Source organism: Cherax quadricarinatus, chromosome 41 (genome assembly GCF_038502225.1).
Source record: "Cherax quadricarinatus isolate ZL_2023a chromosome 41, ASM3850222v1, whole genome shotgun sequence".
In the NCBI taxonomy this organism is placed as follows: Eukaryota; Metazoa; Arthropoda; class Malacostraca; order Decapoda; family Parastacidae; genus Cherax; species Cherax quadricarinatus.
The window spans coordinates 22790398-22811431 of record NC_091332.1 but is presented as its reverse complement, the minus strand read 5'-3'; the positions used below and the strand labels follow the sequence as shown (position 1 = coordinate 22811431).

The 21034-nt window shown below is 39.8% G+C and overlaps 1 protein-coding gene across 9 annotated transcripts in view; it reads left to right on the top strand.

Moving 5' to 3' along the window:
• LOC128695988 (CTD small phosphatase-like protein 2-A) overlaps positions 1–21034 on the top strand; it is a 455855-nt gene that overhangs the window by 425708 nt on the left and 9113 nt on the right. For all 9 annotated transcript variants that reach the window (XM_070093077.1, XM_070093083.1, XM_070093081.1 and 6 more), the window contains one exon: positions 20751–20980. In XM_070093077.1, coding sequence (XP_069949178.1) covers positions 20751–20980 — 230 coding nt within the window. The remainder of the gene's footprint in view (positions 1–20750; positions 20981–21034) is intronic.

Genomic DNA, 21034 nt, shown 5'->3' with positions numbered 1-21034 from the left:
ATACTTGGGAGTTGACATGTCGGTGGATGGATTTATGAAGGATGAGGTTAATCATAGAATTGATGAGGGAAAAAATGTGAGTGGTGCATTGAGGTATATGTGGAGACAAAAAACGTTATCTATGGAGGCAAAGAAGGGAATGTATGAAAGTATCGTAGTACCAACACTCTTATATGGGTGTGAAGCTTGGGTTGTGAATGCAGCAGCGAGGAGGCGGTTGAAGGCAGTGGAGATGTCCTGTCTAAGGGCATTGTGTGGTGTAAATATTATGCAGAGTATTCGGAGTGTGGAAATTAGGAGAAGGTGTGGAGTTAATAAAAGTATTAGTCAGAGGGCTGAAGAGGGGCTGTTGAGTTGGTTTGGACATTTAGAGAGAATGGATCAATGTAGAATGACATGGAGAGCGTATAAATCTGTAGGGGAAGGAAGGCGGGGTAGGGGTCGTCCTCAAAAAGGTTGGAAGGAAGGGGTAAAGGAGGTTTTGTGGGCGAGGGGCTTGGACTTCCAGCAGGCGTGCATGAGCGTGGTCGATAGGAGTGTATGGAGACAAATGGTATTTGGGACCTGACGATCTGTTGGAGTGTGAGCAGGGTAATATTTAGTGAAGGGATTCAGGGAAACTGGTTATTTTTATATAGCTGGACTTGAGTCCTGGAAATGGGAAGTACAATGCCTGCCTGCACTCTAAAGGAGGGGTTTCGGGATATTAGCAGTGCTGTATATGCTTATAAACTGTTGTGTTCTGAGCACCTCTGCAAAAACAGTGATTATGTGTAAGTGAGGTGAAAGTGTTGAATGATGATGAAAGTATTTTCTTTTTGGGGATTTTCTTTCTTTTTGGGTCTCCCTGCCTCGGTGGGAGACAGCCGACTTGTTAAAAAAAAAAAATGTACTTACACAGTTGGATCAGAGGTGGTGGGGAGGTTGAGGGTAGGGAAGGTTGAGGCTGCAATGTATGATGTCAGTAGCCCTGTGAACCTCCAGCAACAACATTGTTTTGTTTGATCGCTGAACTTAACTGATACAATTTGTTTCTTTAATCACTGAACTTAGCTGATACAATTTGTTTTGTTTAATCACTGAACATAACTGATACAGCTTTAGTATCTACATATCGTACATGTACTAAGCTGGTATAGCCTGGCTAAGTCCATGGAAATCATCGTCTTTTTCTTCTTAACACTGTCCTTTGCACTTATTTTCTTAGAACCCTTTCTTTCAACACACCGGCCATATCCCACCGAGGCGGGGTGGCCCAGAAGGAAAAATGAAAGTTTCTTCTTTTACATTTAGTAATATATACAGGAGAAGAGGTTACTAGCCCCTTGCTCCCGGCATTTTGGTCGCCTATTACAACATGCATGGCTTACGGAGGAAGAATTCTGTTCTGCTTCCCCATGGAGATAAGAGGAAATAAACAAGAACAAGAACTAGAAAGAAAATAGAAGAAAACCCAGAGGGGTGTGTGTATATATATGCTTGTACATGTATGTGTAGTGTGACCTAAGTGTAAGTAGAAGTAGCAAGATGTACCTGAAATTTTGCATGTTTATGAGACAGAAAAAAGACACCAGCAATCCTACTATCATGTAAAGCAATTACATGTTTCCATTTTACACTCATTTGGCAGTACAGTAGTACCTCCCTGGGCGGTTGCTGTCTACCAACCTACTACCTAGGATTATTATTATTATCATTATTATTTTAGGTAACTGGAGCACAGATCAAATTCCCTAGAAAAAGAGCCCCTCACCAACTTCAAGGAACCTTGATGCTGGCGAGGGGCTCTTGATCTAGGGATTTGGATCTGTGCTCTAGTTATCTAAATTAATAATAATAATAATACAGGTCTCCCTCACCATTTGCGTTTTCAACTTCCGCGGGCTTCACACATTCGCAAATTTCCAGCCGCCAAATCATATTTAAGTTTCCCACCACCCGCGCGTCCCTACTACCCTCCCATTGACCCCCGTAACTGACAGCCAGCCCACCCACCACTCACTCAGTATGGTGAGTGTTTTGTTTGTTCATTATTTGCTATTAAACTACAGTATAAATAATATCAACCCATTCATGATTGCATATTGGAATGGCCATTCGGACAGGTATTGGATGGTGACATCATTTGTTTACTCTTGAACACAGCAAAGAATCAAACATTTCTGCTACTGCTACTGCTAATAATAATAATATGATAGAATTGAAGAAGGAAATTGTACAAAAATACAAGGGTTGAAGCAGTGGTGGAGGCAGTGGTTGAGGTAGCGTGAGTCAATGTGGCTTTGTTAATGCTGGAGTGAGCATTAGCCTCTGCATTCTTCCAAATATTTCACAATAATTCATTGTGTTTGGTGCTTGTAGATTGAGTGCAACTGCAACATAATTAACCATGGGCCCAAAGAAACTTGATAGTGCCAGGCCTTTGGTAAAGAAATTGAGAAACACAATAGAACTGAAGAAAAAAACTGTATAAAAATACAAGGCAGAGCACTGCAGTGGTTGAGGCAGTGATTGAGGCAGTGGTTGAGGAAGTAGTAGAGGCAGTAGTTGAGGAAGTGGTAGAGGCAGTGGTATTTAATAACATACATGCTATTAAACCATAACATGTATGTATATAATACAATATTTTATGATATTTTCATGTATTTTATGATTGTTCATGGTTCAATAGGTTAAGGAAGCAGTATTGTATTATATTTCCCTACAATATATTGGGGCACCAAACACTCGTGATTTTTCAACATTTGCGAGGTTCTTGATCCCCTAACCCTCGTGAATGTTGAGGGAGACCTGTAATAATAATTAATAATAATAATAATAATCTGATAATTATTATTATTATTACATATTATTATTATAATAACGAACGCAGCCAACTCAGAGCACTGTTTACCTCACTGTGAGAGCAGTTCTCTAATACTTTGTTTACATCTTTTGACAGTTATTTGGCCAAATTGTTTTTCTAAGCATGGGTCCTAAGAAAGTAAGTGTAAAGGACAACTTTGAGAAGAAAATGAGGATGATTTCCATGGAATTAAAGCCTGAAATCGTAGATAAACATGCGAGGTGTCCAGGTTATGCATTGATGGGGAAGCAGGGGGAGCTGGCTAGTCGCTCAAATGTTGGCTTGTAACTCAGAGCAAAAAAATTGTCCCAAGGACGGTTCATATCTCAAAAATCTCGTATGTTGGGACACTCGTAAGTCAAAGTTCCATTGTATTTATTTTACTTTTGTATTTTTTTATACATAGCTGTATTGAGCACTTAATACATGATAGTGTAAGAATGTTATCAAGCATTTTAGACACATTCAGTATTGAAAAAACTGCTCTTTTCCAGTCATCAATGATTTTTGCTTATCATTGAAAATCGGAAACCTAACAGCCACAAAAACAGGGCTCTTCTTTACATGTTGTGATTTTGTTGGTCAAGAAACTTGTTATGTAATTTAGTACTGTTCAAAAGTTACCTGTACAGCCTCTCCTCACTTAACGACGGAGTTCTGTTCCTAAGACCATATTGGTAAACGAATTTGTCACTGAGTGAGGAGCATACTGTAATGGTAGTGGGTTTGTGTCATCCATCTTTGATATTGTTTTAATGTCACCTTTGCACCATTTATAACATTTCTGGTATATTTTTAAATGTTTATGCAGAATAGAGGAAATCAACTCAAATACACCCTCTCCTCACTTAGTGACATACTCGTTTACCAATAACTTGGACTTACACAGGCTCTCTGACTAGTATACATACCTAAATAATGTGTATTAAAGCTGATTTCCTCTTATTTTTATTATTACAATATACAGTACACTACTGTATAAACATTTAAAAATACAGTAGGGCCCCACTTATATGGTAGGTTAGGTTCCAGGCTACCGCAGTAAAGCAAAAATCGCCATAAAGTTGAACACCCTTTTTTTCCACTTATAAATGCATGTAAATACGTACTAGATAACAAATTTACACTAACATATACAGTGGACCCTCGACTAACGCTATTAATCCGTTCCTGAGAGCTCATCGTTAGTCAAAATTATCGTTAGTCAAGTTAATTTTCCCCATAAGAAATAATGGAAATCAAATTAATCCGTGTAGGACACCCCAAAGTATGAAAAAAAAATTGTTTTTACCACATGAAATATTGATTTTAATACACACAAACTGAAGAAGACATGCACAGTTACATGACACTTACCTTTATTGAAGATCAGGTGATGATTGATGGGATGGGAGGAGGGGAGAGTGTTGAGGGTCTTAGTGTTTAGAAGGGGAATCCCCTTCCATTAGGACTTGAGGTGGCAAGTCCTTTTCCGGGGTTACTTCCCTTCTCTTTAAATCTCTCAAACCAACATTTGCTGGCCTTAAATTCACTCACTTCACCACTAGTTGCTGGCATTTTATTAATTAAATCGTCATGCAACTTCCTAGCTTTTTCACATATGATCGCTTGAGAGATGCTATCTCCTGCTATCTGTTTTTCGTTTATCCACACCAATAACAGTCTCTCAACATCTTCGAGTACTTGCGATCTCAGTTTCGAAAACATAGTTGCACCTTTGGCAAGAACAGCTTCCTTGATTGCCGTTTTCTTGCCCACAATAGTAGCGATGGTTGATTGGGGTTTTGTGTACAACCTGGCCAGCTCGGAGACACGCACTCCATACTTAGCAATGATCTCTTTCTTCATATTCATAGTAATTCTCACCCTTTTTGCTGTATGGTTGGCACTAGAAGCTTTCTTGGGGCCCATGGTGACTTATTTTGCAGGTAAAATCACTAAAATGTCTGTGATAATATAAAATGTTTCGATTGTATGCTTGGAAGTGACCGCGGTGGCTGGCTGGCTTGTAAACCCTGGCCAGAAGTGGACGCGTCTCAGACGAAACGAATAGTGTTGGTTGAGTTTTCTAGCGCTAGTCGAGGCAAAATTTTTGCATTAAAATGTATCACTAGTCGGATTTATCGTTAATCGATGCCATCGTTGGTCGAGGGTCCACTGTATTAAGTTAGCAGTAGAACTAGGCACTAAAAACAATAAAAAAGTAAAATACACATATAGTACGCTCATTACTTACCTTAAAATATTTGTAGTCTTAATGTAGGGTGAGATGAGTAGTATTTTTTGTAAGAAATCATGTGTGGTATGTATGGCAGCCAGCTAGGCTACCATACCAGGCCATTCCACCCACACATAATATTCCGTAACATTTAAGCATCCCAGAGCGATAAAATGCATATGCAATTCACTCATTACTTACCTTAAAATATTTGTAGTCTTAATGTAGGGTCAGAGGTGAGTAAACGAGATAAAACGAATAAATGAGAGAGAGACAGAGACAGAGACAGAGACAGAGAGAGAGTGAGAGAGAGAGAGAGAGAGAGTGAGAGTGAGAGAGAGAGAGAGTGAGTGAGAGAGTGAGTGAGAGTGAGAGAGAGAGAGTGAGAGTGAGTGAGAGAGTGAGTGAGAGAGTGAGTGAGAGAGTGAGTGAGAGAGTGAGTGAGAGAGTGAGTGAGAGTGAGTGAGAGTGAGTGAGAGTGAGTGAGAGTGAGTGAGAGAGAGTGAGAGTGAGAGAGTGAGTGAGAGAGAGTGAGAGAGTGAGTGAGAGTGAGAGAGAGTGAGAGTGAGAGAGAGTGAGAGTGAGAGAGTGAGTGAGAGAGTGAGTGAGAGAGTGAGTGAGAGAGTGAGTGAGAGAGTGAGTGAGAGAGAGAGTGAGTGAGAGTGAGTGAGTGAGAGAGAGAGTGAGTGAGAGAGTGAGTGAGAGTGAGTGAGTGAGAGTGAGTGAGAGTGAGTGAGAGTGAGTGAGAGTGAGAGAGAGAGAGAGAGAGAGAGTGAGAGAGAGTGAGAGAGAGAGTGAGAGAGAGTGAGAGTGAGTGAGTGAGAGAGAGGTAATTGGCCAGCCCTTTGCTCTGAGCTCGCCACCACCGATTGGAATGCTCTTCAAGGGGATGTTGACAACCAAGAACACATTCCTCACCGACAATATGTGACGAAGCCTACAGATCAGCCTTGGTTTGGCTTTCGTTGTAGAGAGGCTGCTACTGCTAAGTACAAAGCATGGCGAAGGTTTAAGAGACATCCTACCACCTATAACAGGAACTTGCACACGCAAGCCTGTAGGCATATGGGAGATGTTCAAAAGTGGGCCATTGCTAAATGGGAGGTGGACACTAAAAGAAAGCTAGCATCAGGTAGGGTAGGCTCCAAAACCTGGTGGTCCCTGGTCAAGGACAGACAAGGTTATCTGCCTGATGAACTTATTCCACCTCTAAATCGACAGGATGGGACCACCTCTACTAGTAGTCAAGAGAAGGCGGACCTCTTTGCTGAACACTTTGCTACCAAAATGCAAGTTCCTGATCCAGCAAGGGACCCTCCTTGGCTAGCTGCAAGAACTGTGTCAAAACTGTCAGTGGTGACAATAAGGCAGGAGGACGTGCATTTCCTTCTTAAATCGCTTGACCAAGAAAAGGCTGTGGGCCCAGACAAGTTGAGCCCAAGATTGTTGAGATGTGCAGACCAGCTAGCAGCACCTCTAACTCGCATCTTTCAGCACTGCCTAGTACAGTGTAAATGGCCCTCTCTGTGGAAAGAGGCAAATGTAGTCCCTGTTCACAAAAAGAAGAGCAGAACAGAAATCAGCAACTACAGACCAGTGTCACTCCTGTCAATCACTGGTAAGATCCTTGAGACAATAATCTCAAGACAAATGACAGAGTTTTTTGACTACCACTCACTACTTTGTGATCATCAATATGGCTTCAGGAAAGGTTACTCTGCTGCTGATCTGTTGTTAAACCTCTCCACTAAGTGGCACCAGTCACTGGATGAATCCAAAGTCAGCTGTGTGGTAGCACTGGACATTGCTGGCGTTTTCGACCGGGTGTGGCACCAGGGCCTCTTAGCAAAACTTCAAGCACTGGGAATTGCAGGCTCTACGCTATGTCTCCTCAGTGATTACCTTCATGGTAGATCTCTAAGTGTAGTTCTCAATGGAACAGAATCAGCAAGACATCCTATAGGGGCAAGTGTTCCACAAGGAAGTGTGCTGGGTCCATTTTTATGGAATGTCTACTTCAATGACCTTCTTCATCTCATCCCAGAATCACATGCATGTGCAGATGACTGTACACTGACATTCACTTATCCAAGAGAAGAAATGCCAGCTGCTCTAAGCTACATCAATCACCAGCTGAGAGCTATGTCAGCTTGGGGAAATAGATGGCAAGTAACATTTGCACCTGAGAAAACGCAAATGATGATCGTCTCTAGGCACCATGATGGTAATGCTGGTGCAGTAGTAAGGATGAATGGGAGGGTGTTGGCACCTGGAGAAGAAGTTGATATCCTTGGTGAAATTTGACTCCAAACTAACCATAAAGAACCATGTTGTAAATCTTGCAAACAAGGCAGCCAGGAAGCTTACAGCACTTCGCCGTATCTCGCATCTGCTTGACAGTAGGGGTTGCAAGATCCTGTACGAGGCACAAGTATGCTCACACCTTGAGTATGCTCCACTTTCTTGGTTTGCCTCCCCCCCTCTCATCTGCGACTGCTTGACAGAGTAGAGAACAGAGCAAGACGTCTCATCTCTCGCCTGGACCCATCCTGGATAGATCTGTCATTTCAGCAGAGCCTTCAACATAGGAGGGATGTGGGTGGCCTTACTGTTATGTACAAGGCCAATATTGTCAAAATACCACACTTGGATCCACTTCGAGGACAGCGTGAAACAAGCTTTTATGCCACAAGATGGGCAGAAAGCAGCAACTTCACTCTGGCTGTACCCTTCTCCAGAACATCACTCATTCTGAGATCATACATTCCCAGGATGACTAGAGTATGGAACACATTCGTACAGCATAATGATGTCAACGAGATAAAGACAGTTGATCAAATGAAAATGCTGGCCCACAGATGGCTCCAACTTCATACTGTTCCCTACTTGTATGTCTCATAACAATAAAAATGCTTTCAAATGAGCTGATGTAGGTAACAGCTCTTAGCTTGCCAATAAAGTTAGGAATCCTTAACCTGTAAATAGCTTGTTAATAAAGCTAGGGATCCTTAACCTTGTCAAACCCTGTGTAAAAAAAAAAAAAAAAAAAGTGAGTGAGAGAGTGAGAGTGAGAGAGAGTGAGTGAGAGTGAGTGAGAGTGAGAGTGAGTGAGAGAGAGTGAGTGAGAGAGTGAGAGTGAGTGAGTGAGAGAGAGTGAGAGAGAGTGAGTGAGAGAGAGGGAGTGAGTGGGAGGGAGTGAGTGGGAGGGAGTGAGAGGGAGGGAGTGAGAGGGAGGGAGGGAGGAAGGAAGGAAGGACAGGCGCAGAGTTATGTAAGGAAACCAGGCAAATGCAAGTTTTGTAAACAAGCCAGGCATACACATATGGTTTGTGTACAAGTTACATTGGGTACAAGTTGTCTCTACGTTGATACGGTAGAATGAATAAAGAAGAACACTCCCATTGTCATGTAACACCATTTTTAGAAGAAATGATGCTCTGAATGAAAACAATGGAAATAAGTCATTCTGTCTAACTTTTTTTTGGGTTATCCCAGGTTCTCTGCACATATGCTGTTATGTATGATAATCAATGTAACTTTATTTGTGTGTACCTGAATAAACTTACATACGAAAGGAATAATTTTCTACAGTTACCCCCAGTAACACATTTTTTCTTATGTTGGACTAGAGAAAATGTGATTGTTGCCATCACTCGTACAAGTCTGGCTACCACATCTCGTATTTATGTTTATTTATTCTACTGTAGGGTGTATTTATCATCTTTATATGTTATGTATTGTGTTTGTTATATAATTTTGAAAAAATATCGTAGATGGATTAATGAAAATGTGTATATTAATATAATATATGACATTTAACCCTTTGACTGTTTTTTTCGTATATACAGTAGGGCCCCACTTATACGGCGGTTTAGGTTCCAGGCTGTCGCCGGAAAGCAGACATCGCCGGAAGGCAGAATACCATGTTTTTCCATCTATAAATGCATATAAATGCCAGACAACAAGTTTACACTAAATTATATTGTTTGTAATAGAACCAAGCATTAAAAACACGCAAAGTAAAATACATTCACATTAAATTCATTATTTATCTTAGTATTTGTAATCTTAATGTAGGGAGAGAGGTGAGTAGTACTTATTTGTAGGAAGTCAGGTGCAGGTAGCCCAGGTGTAGGTAGCTCTGGCTCCCCATCTCATACTTAATATACGATATTTAAAACATCCCAGAGAGGTAAAACACACATACAGTACACTCATTATTTACCTTAAAATATGTGTAGTCTTAATATAGGAAGAGAGGTGAGTAGCATTTATTTGTAGTAAGTCAGTGTAGGTAGCCGGTAGGTGTAGCCTGCCTGGGCTACACCTACCGGCTACCTACAGTGTGGCCCAGAGCCATATTATTAACATCGACATGCCTTGTTCACTGAATTTAATCATTTCTAACAACTACCTTTAGATGCCATCATAAATGAAGGTAGAAGTAATGAATAATTCATGCCGAAAATTGTAAACAAAAGCTGAGTGAGGGAGTGGCTGGGCCAAACGCAGATCCATAAACGTTTTCTCTGATGGCTGAGCAGAGAAAACGTAATGTTGTCCCTCCACCCGGCTACCACACAGGTCCACAAGTATTATTATCAGAGCATGTAAAATATGCAATAAATGCCAGACAACAAGTTTACACTAGCTTATACAGTGGTCCCTCGTTTTTCGTAATTAATCCGTTCCTGGAGCCGTTACTATAAACGAAATTTACGATTTGCGAATCAATTTTCCCCATAAGAAATAATGTAAATACAATTAATCCGTTCCTGACACCCAGAAGTATTAAAACAAAAAAAATTTTTGCATGAAATATACATATAGTACATAAACAATACAATGGGAAATGATGAATGAAACATTAACAGCATAACACTTACCTTTATTGGAGATTCTTCTTAGTGTATGGGAGACTGGAGGAGGAGAGAGATTGGATTGTTTACAGTTTGGAAGGGGAATCCCCTTCCAGCAACACCTCAGGTACCAATTGCTTCTCGGGGGTTGCTTCTCTTCTCTGTTTCTTAATGCCACTAGGACCACCTTGAGAGTCACTCTAGTCCTGTCTCGCAAAGTAACTGTGGAGAGAGCTCTGTTTCTGGCGTCTCTTTAACACTTCCCGAAAATGGCCCAAGAGTTTGTCACTGTACATATTTCTCACCTTCTTTACCACAGGCTTGGCACTAGGAGCTTTCTTTAGAGCCATGGTAGCTTATTTAGTAATTGCAAGCACTAAAATGAGTGGAATACGTATTATGAAATATTTCGTAGGAGCACTTGAGGGGACCTTCACTCATTGGTAAACAATGCCAGACTGGCTGGGTAGGGACGCTGCCCCGGCTCACACTGTGCGTATGCGTCCCAGACGAACTACTATTCGCGAGTCAACCTATGAAAAGCGCGTCCATGTTTATACGAAAATGCCCCTATGATTGGCGAAATTTACGATTGCCGAGAACTATGAAAAGCGAGGGACCACTGTATTAAGTTAGCAATAGAAATAGGCATTAAAAACACAATAAAAGATAAGATACACACAGAGTACACTTATTTACTTACCTTAAAATATTAATATTAATGTGTGAGAGGTGAGTAGCAGGGTGTTTGTGCAAGAAAGGTATAAAATACCGAAAATATGAAAGTTAAGACACATGTGCAACATCTGGATATTTTTATTGTAGACGTTTCGCCATCCAGTGGCTTTATCAATACAGATTCTAGGACATAATAGGAAGACAGTAGAACTATATACAAAAGATGAGGTAATCAGTCCCTCGGCCTTGGAGTTAGTGTTCACAGCATCGTGGTGGAGGAGAATCTGGCAGGGAAGGGGGGCCTCTGAACGTAGATCTACGTTTTTTTTTACATGCTTTCAAATGGGGAAAATCAAGGTTGGAGCGCTATGCATACGAATGTAGATTTACGTTTGGACAGTTTAAGGGTTAAGATAATTTTCTACATATGTTGATGCAAGTATGATCATAAAAAATTGTCAAATGCTGAGGTAGAGAAGTACAATACATATAACCACAGTTGTAAGATCAAAGGATGGAGTAGCTTAAGCTATTCCTTCCTTTTGACTCTTTTACATCTACAGTTACTTCATCTTCACACTTCTCAAAATAGGATAGACAAATACATATTAAAGAGGTAACATTTTGTGAAGGGATTCAAGAAAACCAGTTAACTGGACTTGATTCCTGGAGGTCCAAGCAGCAAATATCTCTAACCCCTCCCTTAGAGGTGTTAGAGATATTTGCTGTTTGGAGAGACAACTGAACTGTATTATCTACATGCCTCTGGCAAGACAGTGATAGTGTGAATGATGGTGAGTGTTTCTTTTTTGGGCCATCCTGCCTAGGTGGGAGATGGTCAGCATATTAAAAAAAAATTACTATTTTAAGTTTACCAAGAAACTCCATGTTTTGCCCAGTAACAACATTGAGGTACAGTTTTTCTTTGTCCAGAGTGTGGCTAGCAAAAATTTGAGGCAGGCAGCCAGTTTCATTAATCCTGTCTCTGGTCTAAAATACATATGGATTGTTTCTAATTGAGACAAGAAATTTATTGTGGGTGTACAGTATTTTTTTCTTGGCTTGAGATCATCCAAAGTTTGATGTCATGACACCAGAGAAGTGTTTGGCTCCTTGGAAACATTATCCATGTCCCACTGGAACTTATGTTGCATAGTACATAGAATGTTGACAGGTAAATCCATGTTCATTTGTCTTTGCTTTCTTTGGACACCAACTACACCAGGTTGTATTTCCTCAGAGTGACATTTTGAACTGAGGTTGTTGTACTGTGTAGCTTAGAATGTTAGTATAAGAACATAAGATGAACATAAGAAAGAAAGAACACTGCAACAGGCCTACTGGCCCATGCGAGGCAGGTCCAATTCTCCCACCAGCTTAAGCCAATGCCTTGACCTAGTCAGGTCGGTCACATTCACTTAAGGGAGGAGCACAGCATCTGACCGAGTAGCACAAGCAAGTCAGGTCCAATTCACACCCACTCATGTATTTAATCTATTTTTAAAACTACACAACGTCTTAGCTTTTATGATGGTACTTGGGAGTTTGTTCCAATCATCCACAACTCTATTACCAAACCAGTGCTTTCCTATATCCTTCCTGAATCTGAATTTTTCCTATTGAAAACCATTGCTGCAAGTCCTGTCTAGGCTAGATATTTTTAGCATGCTATTTACATCTCCTTAATTAATTCCTGTTTTCTATTTATACACCTCAATCATATCCTCCCTAATTCTATGCCTTTCTGGAGAGTGCAGATTCAGGGCCCTCAGTCTATCCTCATAGGATAGACTGAGGGCTACTGCTAACTAGAACTCCTAAATCCTTTTCACAGTCCGTAATATTAAGATCTACATTATTTAGTTTATGTGTGGCATGATTATTTTCCTGTCTAGCATTTAGAACTTTGCAAATGTCTTTGTTAAACTGCATCTGCCACTTCTCTGACCACTGCATCAGTCTGTTCAAATCATCCTGGAGTGCTCTAATGTCCTCATTAGTATGAATTGGACGGCCTATTTTGGTGTCATCAGCAAATTTGCTTATGTTTCCATTTATTCCCTCATCTATGTCGTTTATGTAAATTGTGAACAATAAGGGGCCCAACACTGACCCCTGTGGAACACCACTCGTGACGTGCCTCCATTCTGATTTCTCCCCATTTATGCAAACTCTCTGCTGCCTATTTGTCAACCATGCCTCTACCCAGGAAAAATTTTCTCTTATTCCATGTGCCTAAAGTTTTCTCAACAGCCTCTGATGTGGAACTCTGTCGAAAGCCTTACTGAAGTCCATATACACAATGTCATATTCATTACCATGATCTACCTCTTCAGATACATTAATGAAGAAAGTTAGTAAATTTGCAAGACAGGAACGCCCCTTTGTAAAACCGTGCTGAGATTCATTAATCAATTTATGCCTTTCAAGATGGCTACGAATTGCTTTGGCAATTATTGATTCCATAAATTTACTAACTGTGGAGGTAAGGCTTATTGGTCTATAGTTTGAAGCTAAAGACCTGTCACCTGCCTTGTAAATAGGTATTACATTTGCCATTTTCCACTTGTCTAGCACTATGCCAGTTTGTAGTGATATATTGAAAAGATTAGCCAAAGGTATGCTAAGTTCCTCTTTACATTCCTTTAAAACCCTTGCAAACATTTCATCAGCCTGGGGATTTGTTAGGTTTTAATTTCTCTATTTGTCTGATGACCATGTCACTAGTTACCCTAATAGTGCATAGTTTATTATCGTCCTGTTCTACATATTTTATTATTTCTGGAATTTCGCTAGTATCTTCATGAGTAAAAACTGAGAGGAAGCAGGTATTGAAAAGTTCATACGTTACTCTTAAGTGGGTCTGTCTTGTCCCTAATCTTGCTTCTGTATACCTGAAAGAACCCTTTTGGGTTAGCCTTCGAATCCCTTGCGACGTTTACCTCATAATCCTTTTTTGCTTTTCTTATTCCTTTTTTTATTTCTCTCTTTAATTGAATATATTGATTTCTTAACTGCCCTTCCCCTCTTTTGATATGCCTATATATGCCTCTTCTTTTGACCAGTGAGATGTTTTAATCTATTGTTTATCCATTTGGGATCATATTTGTTAGATCTAATTTCCCTACTCGGAACAAAAGTTGTCTGGGCAGCTAGCACTATGCTCTGAAATACGTCATAAGAACATAAGAAAGAAGGAACACTGCAACAGGCCTACTGACCCATGCGGAGCAGGTCCATGTGCCCCCCCTCCCCGGATTAGATCAATGACCCCCCCCCTTCCCCCAGATTAGCCCAATGACCCACCCAGTCTGGTCACCTCCACTCAAGGATGGAGCACAGCACCAGACCCAGCAGCACAAACTAGTCAGGTCCAACTCACACCCACCCACACCCATTCATGTATTTATCTAACCTATTTTTAAGACTACACAACATTTTAGCCTGAATAACTGTACTCGGGAGTTTGTTCCACTCATCCACGACTCTGTTACCAAACCAGTGCTTTCCTATATCCTTCCTGAATCTGAATTTTTCCAACTTGAAACCATTGCTGCGAGTCCTGTCTTGGCTGGAAATTTTCAGCATGCTATTTACATCTCCTTTATTTATTCCTGTTTTCCATTTATACACCTCGATCATATCCCCCCTAATTCTACACCTTTCGAGAGAGTGCAGATTCAGGGCCCTCAGTCTATCCTCATAGGGGAGATTTCTGATACATAGGATCATCTTTGTCATCCTCCTCTGTACGTTTTCCAGAGCATTTATATCCATTCTGTAATACTGTGACCAGAATTGAGCAGCATAGTCTAAATGAGGCCTAACCAAGGATATATAGAGTTGAAGAACAACCTGAGGACTTCTATTATTTATACTTCTAGATATGAAGCCAAGAATTCTGTTAGCTTTATTGCGAACACTAATGCACTCTTGTCTTGGTTTTAGATTACTTCTAACCAGAACTCCTAAATTCGTTTCGCAATCAGTAGTATTAAGATCTACATTATTTAGTTTGTATGTGGCATGGTTATTTAACTGTCCAACATTTAGAACTTTGCATTTGTCAATATTAAAGTGCATCTGCCACTTCTCCGACCATTGCATCAGTCTATTCAAATCATCCTGGAGTGCTCTAGTGTCCTCATTAGAATGAATTGGACAGCCTATTTTGGTGTCATCAGCAAATTTGCTTATGGTGCTATTTATTCCCTCATCTATGTCGTTTATGTAAATTGTGAACAACAACGGGCCCAAGACTGACCCCTGAGGAACACCGCTTGTGACATGCCCCCATTCTGATTTCTCCCCGTTTATGCAAACTCTCTGCTGTCTATTTGTCAGCCATGCCTCTACCCAGGAAAAAATTTCTCCTCCTATTCCGTGTGCCCTAAGCTTCCTCAATAGCCTCTGATGTGGAACTCTATCGAAAGCCTTACTGAAGTCCATATACACAATATCATATTACCATGATCTACCTCCTCAAACACCTTAGTGTTAGTAAATTCGTAAGATCGGAATGCCCCTTTGTAAAACCATGTTGAGATTCATTAATCAATCTGTGCCTGTCAAGATGGCTACGAATTGCTTCGGCAATTATTGATTCCATAAATTTTCCCACTATGGAGGTAAGGCTTATTGGTCTATAGTTCGAAGCCAAGGGCCTGTCACCTGCCTTGTAAATGGGTATTACATTTGCCATTTTCCACTTATCAGGCACTATGCCAGTTTGTAGTGATATGTTAAAAAGATTAGCCAAAGGTATGCTAGGTTCCTCTTTACATTCCTTTAACACCCTTGCAAACAGTTTATCAGGGCCTGAGGATTTGTTAGGTTTTAGTTTCTCTATTTGTCTGAGGACCATGTCACTAGTTACCGCAATCGTACATAGTTTATTATCATCCTGTTCTACATAATATATTATTCCAGGAATATCGCTAGTATTTTCCTGGGTGAAAACTGAGAGGAAGTAGGTATTGAGAATTTCACACATATCCTTATCACTGTCAGTGATCTGACCAGAGTTACTCTTAAGTGGGCCAGTCTTGTCCCTAATCTTACTTCTGTATACCTGAAAAAACCCTTTTGGGTTAGTCTTTGAATCCCTTGCGACCGTAGCCTCATAATCCCCTTTGGTTTTCTTATTCCTTTCTTTATTTATCTCTTTAATTGAATATATTGATTTCTTAACTGCCCATCACCTCTTTTGATACACCTATATATGCCTTTCTTTTGATCACTTAGATGTTTTAATCTATTGTTCATCCATTTGGGATCATTTTTGTTAGATCTAATTTTCCTACTCGTAACAAAAGTTGTCTGGGTAGCTAGAACTATGCTCTGTAAAACGTCATATTGGCAACCAAGATCACCTACCTGACCCATAGTCAGGACATCCCAATTTAGCCCACCCAGGTAATATTACAGTCTCATGAAGTCGGACGGGCGAAAATCCAGGACAGAGATTTGATTGCAGTTATCTGGGCAATTCCATGATATATTGAAACTAAGTGATTTGTGATCACTTTCCCCAAGCTCATCATTAACCTCAAGATTATTAATTAGTGAATCTTTGTTGGCAAGAACCAAGTCAAGCAGATTGTTTCCTCTAGTTGGTTCTGTCACAACCTGTTCTAAAAAGCAATACTGAACCGTATCAAGAAAGCCACGAACCCTACCTACCTGACCCATAGTAAGGTCATCCCAATTTAGCCCACTCATGTAATTTCTCAGTCCCATAAAGTCGGCCAAGCGGAAATCTCAGACAGAGACTTTATTGCAGTTATCTGGGTAATTCCTTGATATATTGAAACTAAGTGAATTGTGATCACTTTCCCCAAGCTCATCATTAACTTCAAGATTATTAACTGTTCAAAGAGGTCAAATAAGACTAGTCAAATGGTTTCTTAAGCCTGGCATTATTGAATCTATACTAATACTATTGTACTGTGTGTTGTCAGTATGATTTGAGTTTGCTGTGAACTAAAGCTCTTGGTCCCACTGCTTAACTTAAGACTGACTAACATGATTGAGCCTTGTTGTATCTATTTTGAAGTCCTGTTTGAAGTTCATTTCTGCTGTGTCACTGCTCAACTCATTCTACTTATGTACCACACTTACATTCATGAAATACTTTGTAATATCCGTGATTCATTTGTTGTATAATTTCCAGTCATGCACCCCTGTTCTTATTGCCTCCCATGTAAAGACATTATTCTTCTCTACCCTGTCTGTACCTTGTATATTTCATGTTTTTCACTCCTCCAGGGAGATAAGGCCTAGTTCTGACATTATTCACTGCTCATTTCCTTCAGCTTGGGTACCAGTCAGTGCACATCAGTGCAGCACATTCAAGAATAGGTTGGTTGTTGGAGGTTAAGTGTGTTTTAAGAGAGTGCTTGTCTAGGCTTCTGAATGACCCTTTGTTTGCCAGATTAACCTGCACTGCTATTATTCCTTTGCATTTGGTGTTTAGCTTGAGTGGGTATTCCTACCTGGGAGGTGAACTTATGCCAGTGCCTAACATAAGATATTGGACTTTGCTTAGGGCCTGTAATAAAAGAACCTTTGAAGTTGCACTCTGTCTAATGGAGCTTTCATGTACTTGGGTTTTTAGTCTTTGAGTTAAACATGTTACGAATTTCTATGAGTTCAGTTCAGAAGTGTATTTGTCTCACGATTATTGGACAGAGGATCAGATGCATTAGTCATCAGTCTTTGTGCTGACTAATTCACTAATTCACACAAGCTTACCATTTGAGAGTGCTAATGCACTTTATGTTTACCATCTCTTGAGAGATTTGCAGCTGCTTCCACATTGATTTTAGGCATTGGTGGTAAAATTTTCATACAGTTCATCAAAATCCAAACAAAATACTGTACATTTTCAAGAAGGAAAATCTATTTTCTGTGTAGGTTTCAATGAACCATAGAGCCTGCCACCAGCTGTTCTTACTTATGGTGTTTTAAGACTGCATGCCTTACACAATAACAAAAGAAAACAGTCATCCACAAGAGAAAATGGAAGGAAAATTAAATACTTTTAAGACAGTACAGGTCAGCCATCACTAATCCAGCAATCAGTCATCTGGTTCCATCAGTAATCCGGCACTAATTTCAGCTAGCATTATTTCAAATTTCCGGGGTCACCTCACCAACCTGCCGCTACTATTGGGTGGCGCGACTTGCTGCATAAGTATTCCAATTTCTTTTTCTCCATTTATTGTTATAACCTGCTTACTTTTAACTCTAGCCATGGTTCCAGTGAATAAAAGAAATGCTTCATGTTGTGTAAAGCACATATACCGTACATTGTCCATAAAAGATAAGGTGACTTGAAGCCACTGGAGGTTGCCGTGAGCTCAGCTCACTCACACAAGCTGTGACTGGTAAATTTGGGTCAACATATGACAGAATAAGTCTGTGTAGTAAGTGTGGACTATATAAAAATAATCCTGCTGCATGCAGTGCATAATGAAAAAAAACTGCAACAGTACATTCATTACTTAACTTAAAATATGTATAATCCGTAAGGTGAGAGGTGAGTAGTATTTATTTGTAGGAAGTCAGATGTAGGTACCCGGTAGGTGTAACTGTGTAGCCCAGGCAGGCTACATAGCCATATGATATTTAAAGCTGCACATTGACTTAACATGTTCACCGAGTTTAATAATTTCTAACAACTACCTTTAGATGCCATCATAAATGAAGAGAAGTCATGCCGAGAATTATAAACAAAGCCGAATGCGTTAAGGGGAGTGACTGGGTCAAAGTCAGATTGATAAACATTTTCTGTGGTGCTGGACCAGAGAAAACGTAATTTTTCCCCTCTGCCCGGCTACCACTTCTCATATTTATGTGAAATGTATCATACTGTGGGTGTATGTATCGTGTTTATAAGCTGTGTAACATGTTTCTTACATAGTAGATATGATTTTGATTGGTTTCACGATGGAAAGTACCTTGAAATTGAGCTCAAAGTAGCAGAAATATTCTATTTTTACTGATGTTCAATGTAAACAAATTATGTCATGCATCCAATACACGTCAACTGGTGGGTCTAATATGCTTTCACAAATGCGCTGATATTATTTACCATTTTTTACAATAATTAAGTAGTCTGCATAACAGTAAATATTCTATTTTTTGTGTGAATAAAAACTCAAAATGGAAAACCCTCAAGGAAGGTTCCTTGATTTTGGTGAGGGGCTCTTGATCTAGGGAATTGGATCTGTGCTCCGGCTCCCTGAATTAAGCCTGAATACCTTCCACATCCCCCCCACAGGCACTGCATAATCCTATGGGTTTAGTGCTCCTTCTTGATTATAATAATGAAATGGAAAGCAAAAGTGAAAGGGTTAAAATTTCTGGGGTTCTCCGCACCAACCTGCTGTTACTGTTTGGTGGCACTATTTACAACAGAAGTCATTCCAATTTGTTTTTCTCTCCATTTATTGGTAAAACCTGCTCACTTTTAGCCCTAGCCATGGTTCCAGCGAATAAAAGAAATGTTTCTTGTTGTGTAAAGCGCAAACACCGTACATTGTCCATAACAGATAAGGTTGAACTTCTGAAAAAGCTTGACAGCGGTGTGTCTGTGAGAAATTTGTGCGAGTTATACAGCATTGGCTCTTCAACAGTTTATGACATAAAGAAACAGAAAAAAAATTGCTGAGTTTCTTTGCTAACAAAGAAAGGAAGGAAAAAGTTCTAGTGCTAAAAGGTCTAGAGCAACGTGGTTTTGTAAGTGAATAAGAAATAATGAATGTTTACATGCTGCAGGCTAAACTAATCAGAGAAAGGCCAAAATGTATGAAAAAGCTCAGGTTGCAACAGAGGAGTCACCACTTGAAAATCTAGTGCCTTCAACATCTGCTCAGCCTGATGTGCTGCCACTATCATCATCAGTTCCTGATATCTCAGTCACCTTCCAAGATGAAAAAGATGGCAATCCTGACAGCCCTTCACCTCAAGACATGTAAATGTGTTTAGTTGTAAATTTCAGCTATTCACTTTGGAAGCAAAAGTGATGAACTTTCTTGTGTAAGTTAAGTTGGTTAACTTTATTAAGTGTATTCTAACCTAACTACTCTGTAATCCGGCAGAATCACTAATCTGGCACCCTAGAGGTCCCAGTGATGCCAGATTAGTGATGGCCGACCTGTATAATCTGAGACATTGTTAATTCCTAAGTGATTAGGAATAATATAATGATCTTGTTCTTATCTGTGGGAAGGTCAAGGATCAGCAGATAGTTACCACAGTAGGACTATATATACATAGTTGTAATCACTAATATTCATACATCCTTATGAAATGTATATATTTAATTAGTGAACTAAGTTCTTTGTTATAATTATAAATACATATTAGAGAAACGGATATGAGCATTCTCTTAAAAATAATGAAGTTGACCCATAATAATCCCATATACAGGAGGGCCCCACGTATTCGGCACCCTCTTTTCAGTGTTCCATGTTTTCGTTGGTTTTCAGTTGAGCTATTGTTTATTATGTTCGGTACTTTTACCACTTTTCTGCTGTTTTTCGTGCAGTTGTTTAAGGAAAGGGCGACCAGCGTCATATTTTAAGGTAAGTATTGAATGTGCTATGTATTTATTTAATTTTTTTATTTGTTTTTTTTACTATGCCTAGTTCTATTGAGCACTTATTATATGATAGTGTAAACACATTATCAGGTGTTTTAAACACATTCAACTTGCCACACAGGGTCAGGAAGCTAAGAGCTGTACAAATGGAATCCTCTTGTAATATAGATGCACTTTGTAGAATGAGTTTATGACCACAAATGGATGTAAAAAAAATTATCATTGTAAAACTATTTCTTTCTTTCTTTCAACACACCGACCGTATCCCACAGAGGTGGGGTGGCCCAAAAGGAAAAACAAAAGTTTCTCCTTTTACATTTAGTAATATATACAGGAGAAGGGGTTACTAGCCCCTTGCTCCCGGCATTTTAGTTGCCTCTTACAACACGCATGGCTTATGGAGGAAGAATTCTGTTTCACTTCCCCATGGAGGTGTAAAACTATTTATAAAGAAGAATTATCTGTGTTAATTGATTCCAAGTTACAATGCGGCAAATTTTGAAATTTATACTTTTAACATAGACATGCATTTTTAACTTTCAGGATGAAACACTGGTGCACTGTAGTCTTCAGGAGTTGGAGGATGCAACATTAAGCTTCCCGGTGGTTTTTCAAGATGTCAACTATCAAGTGTTTGTACGCACCCGCCCGTATTTTCGGGAATTCTTGGAGCATGTATCTCACTTATATGAAGTAATCTTATTCACTGCCAGTAAGAAGGTTTATGCAGACAAGCTTATGAACTTACTTGACCCTCAACGCAAGTGGATCAAGTGAGTATTATTTTTATTTATATATATAGTATTTTCTTTTTGGGGATTTTCTTT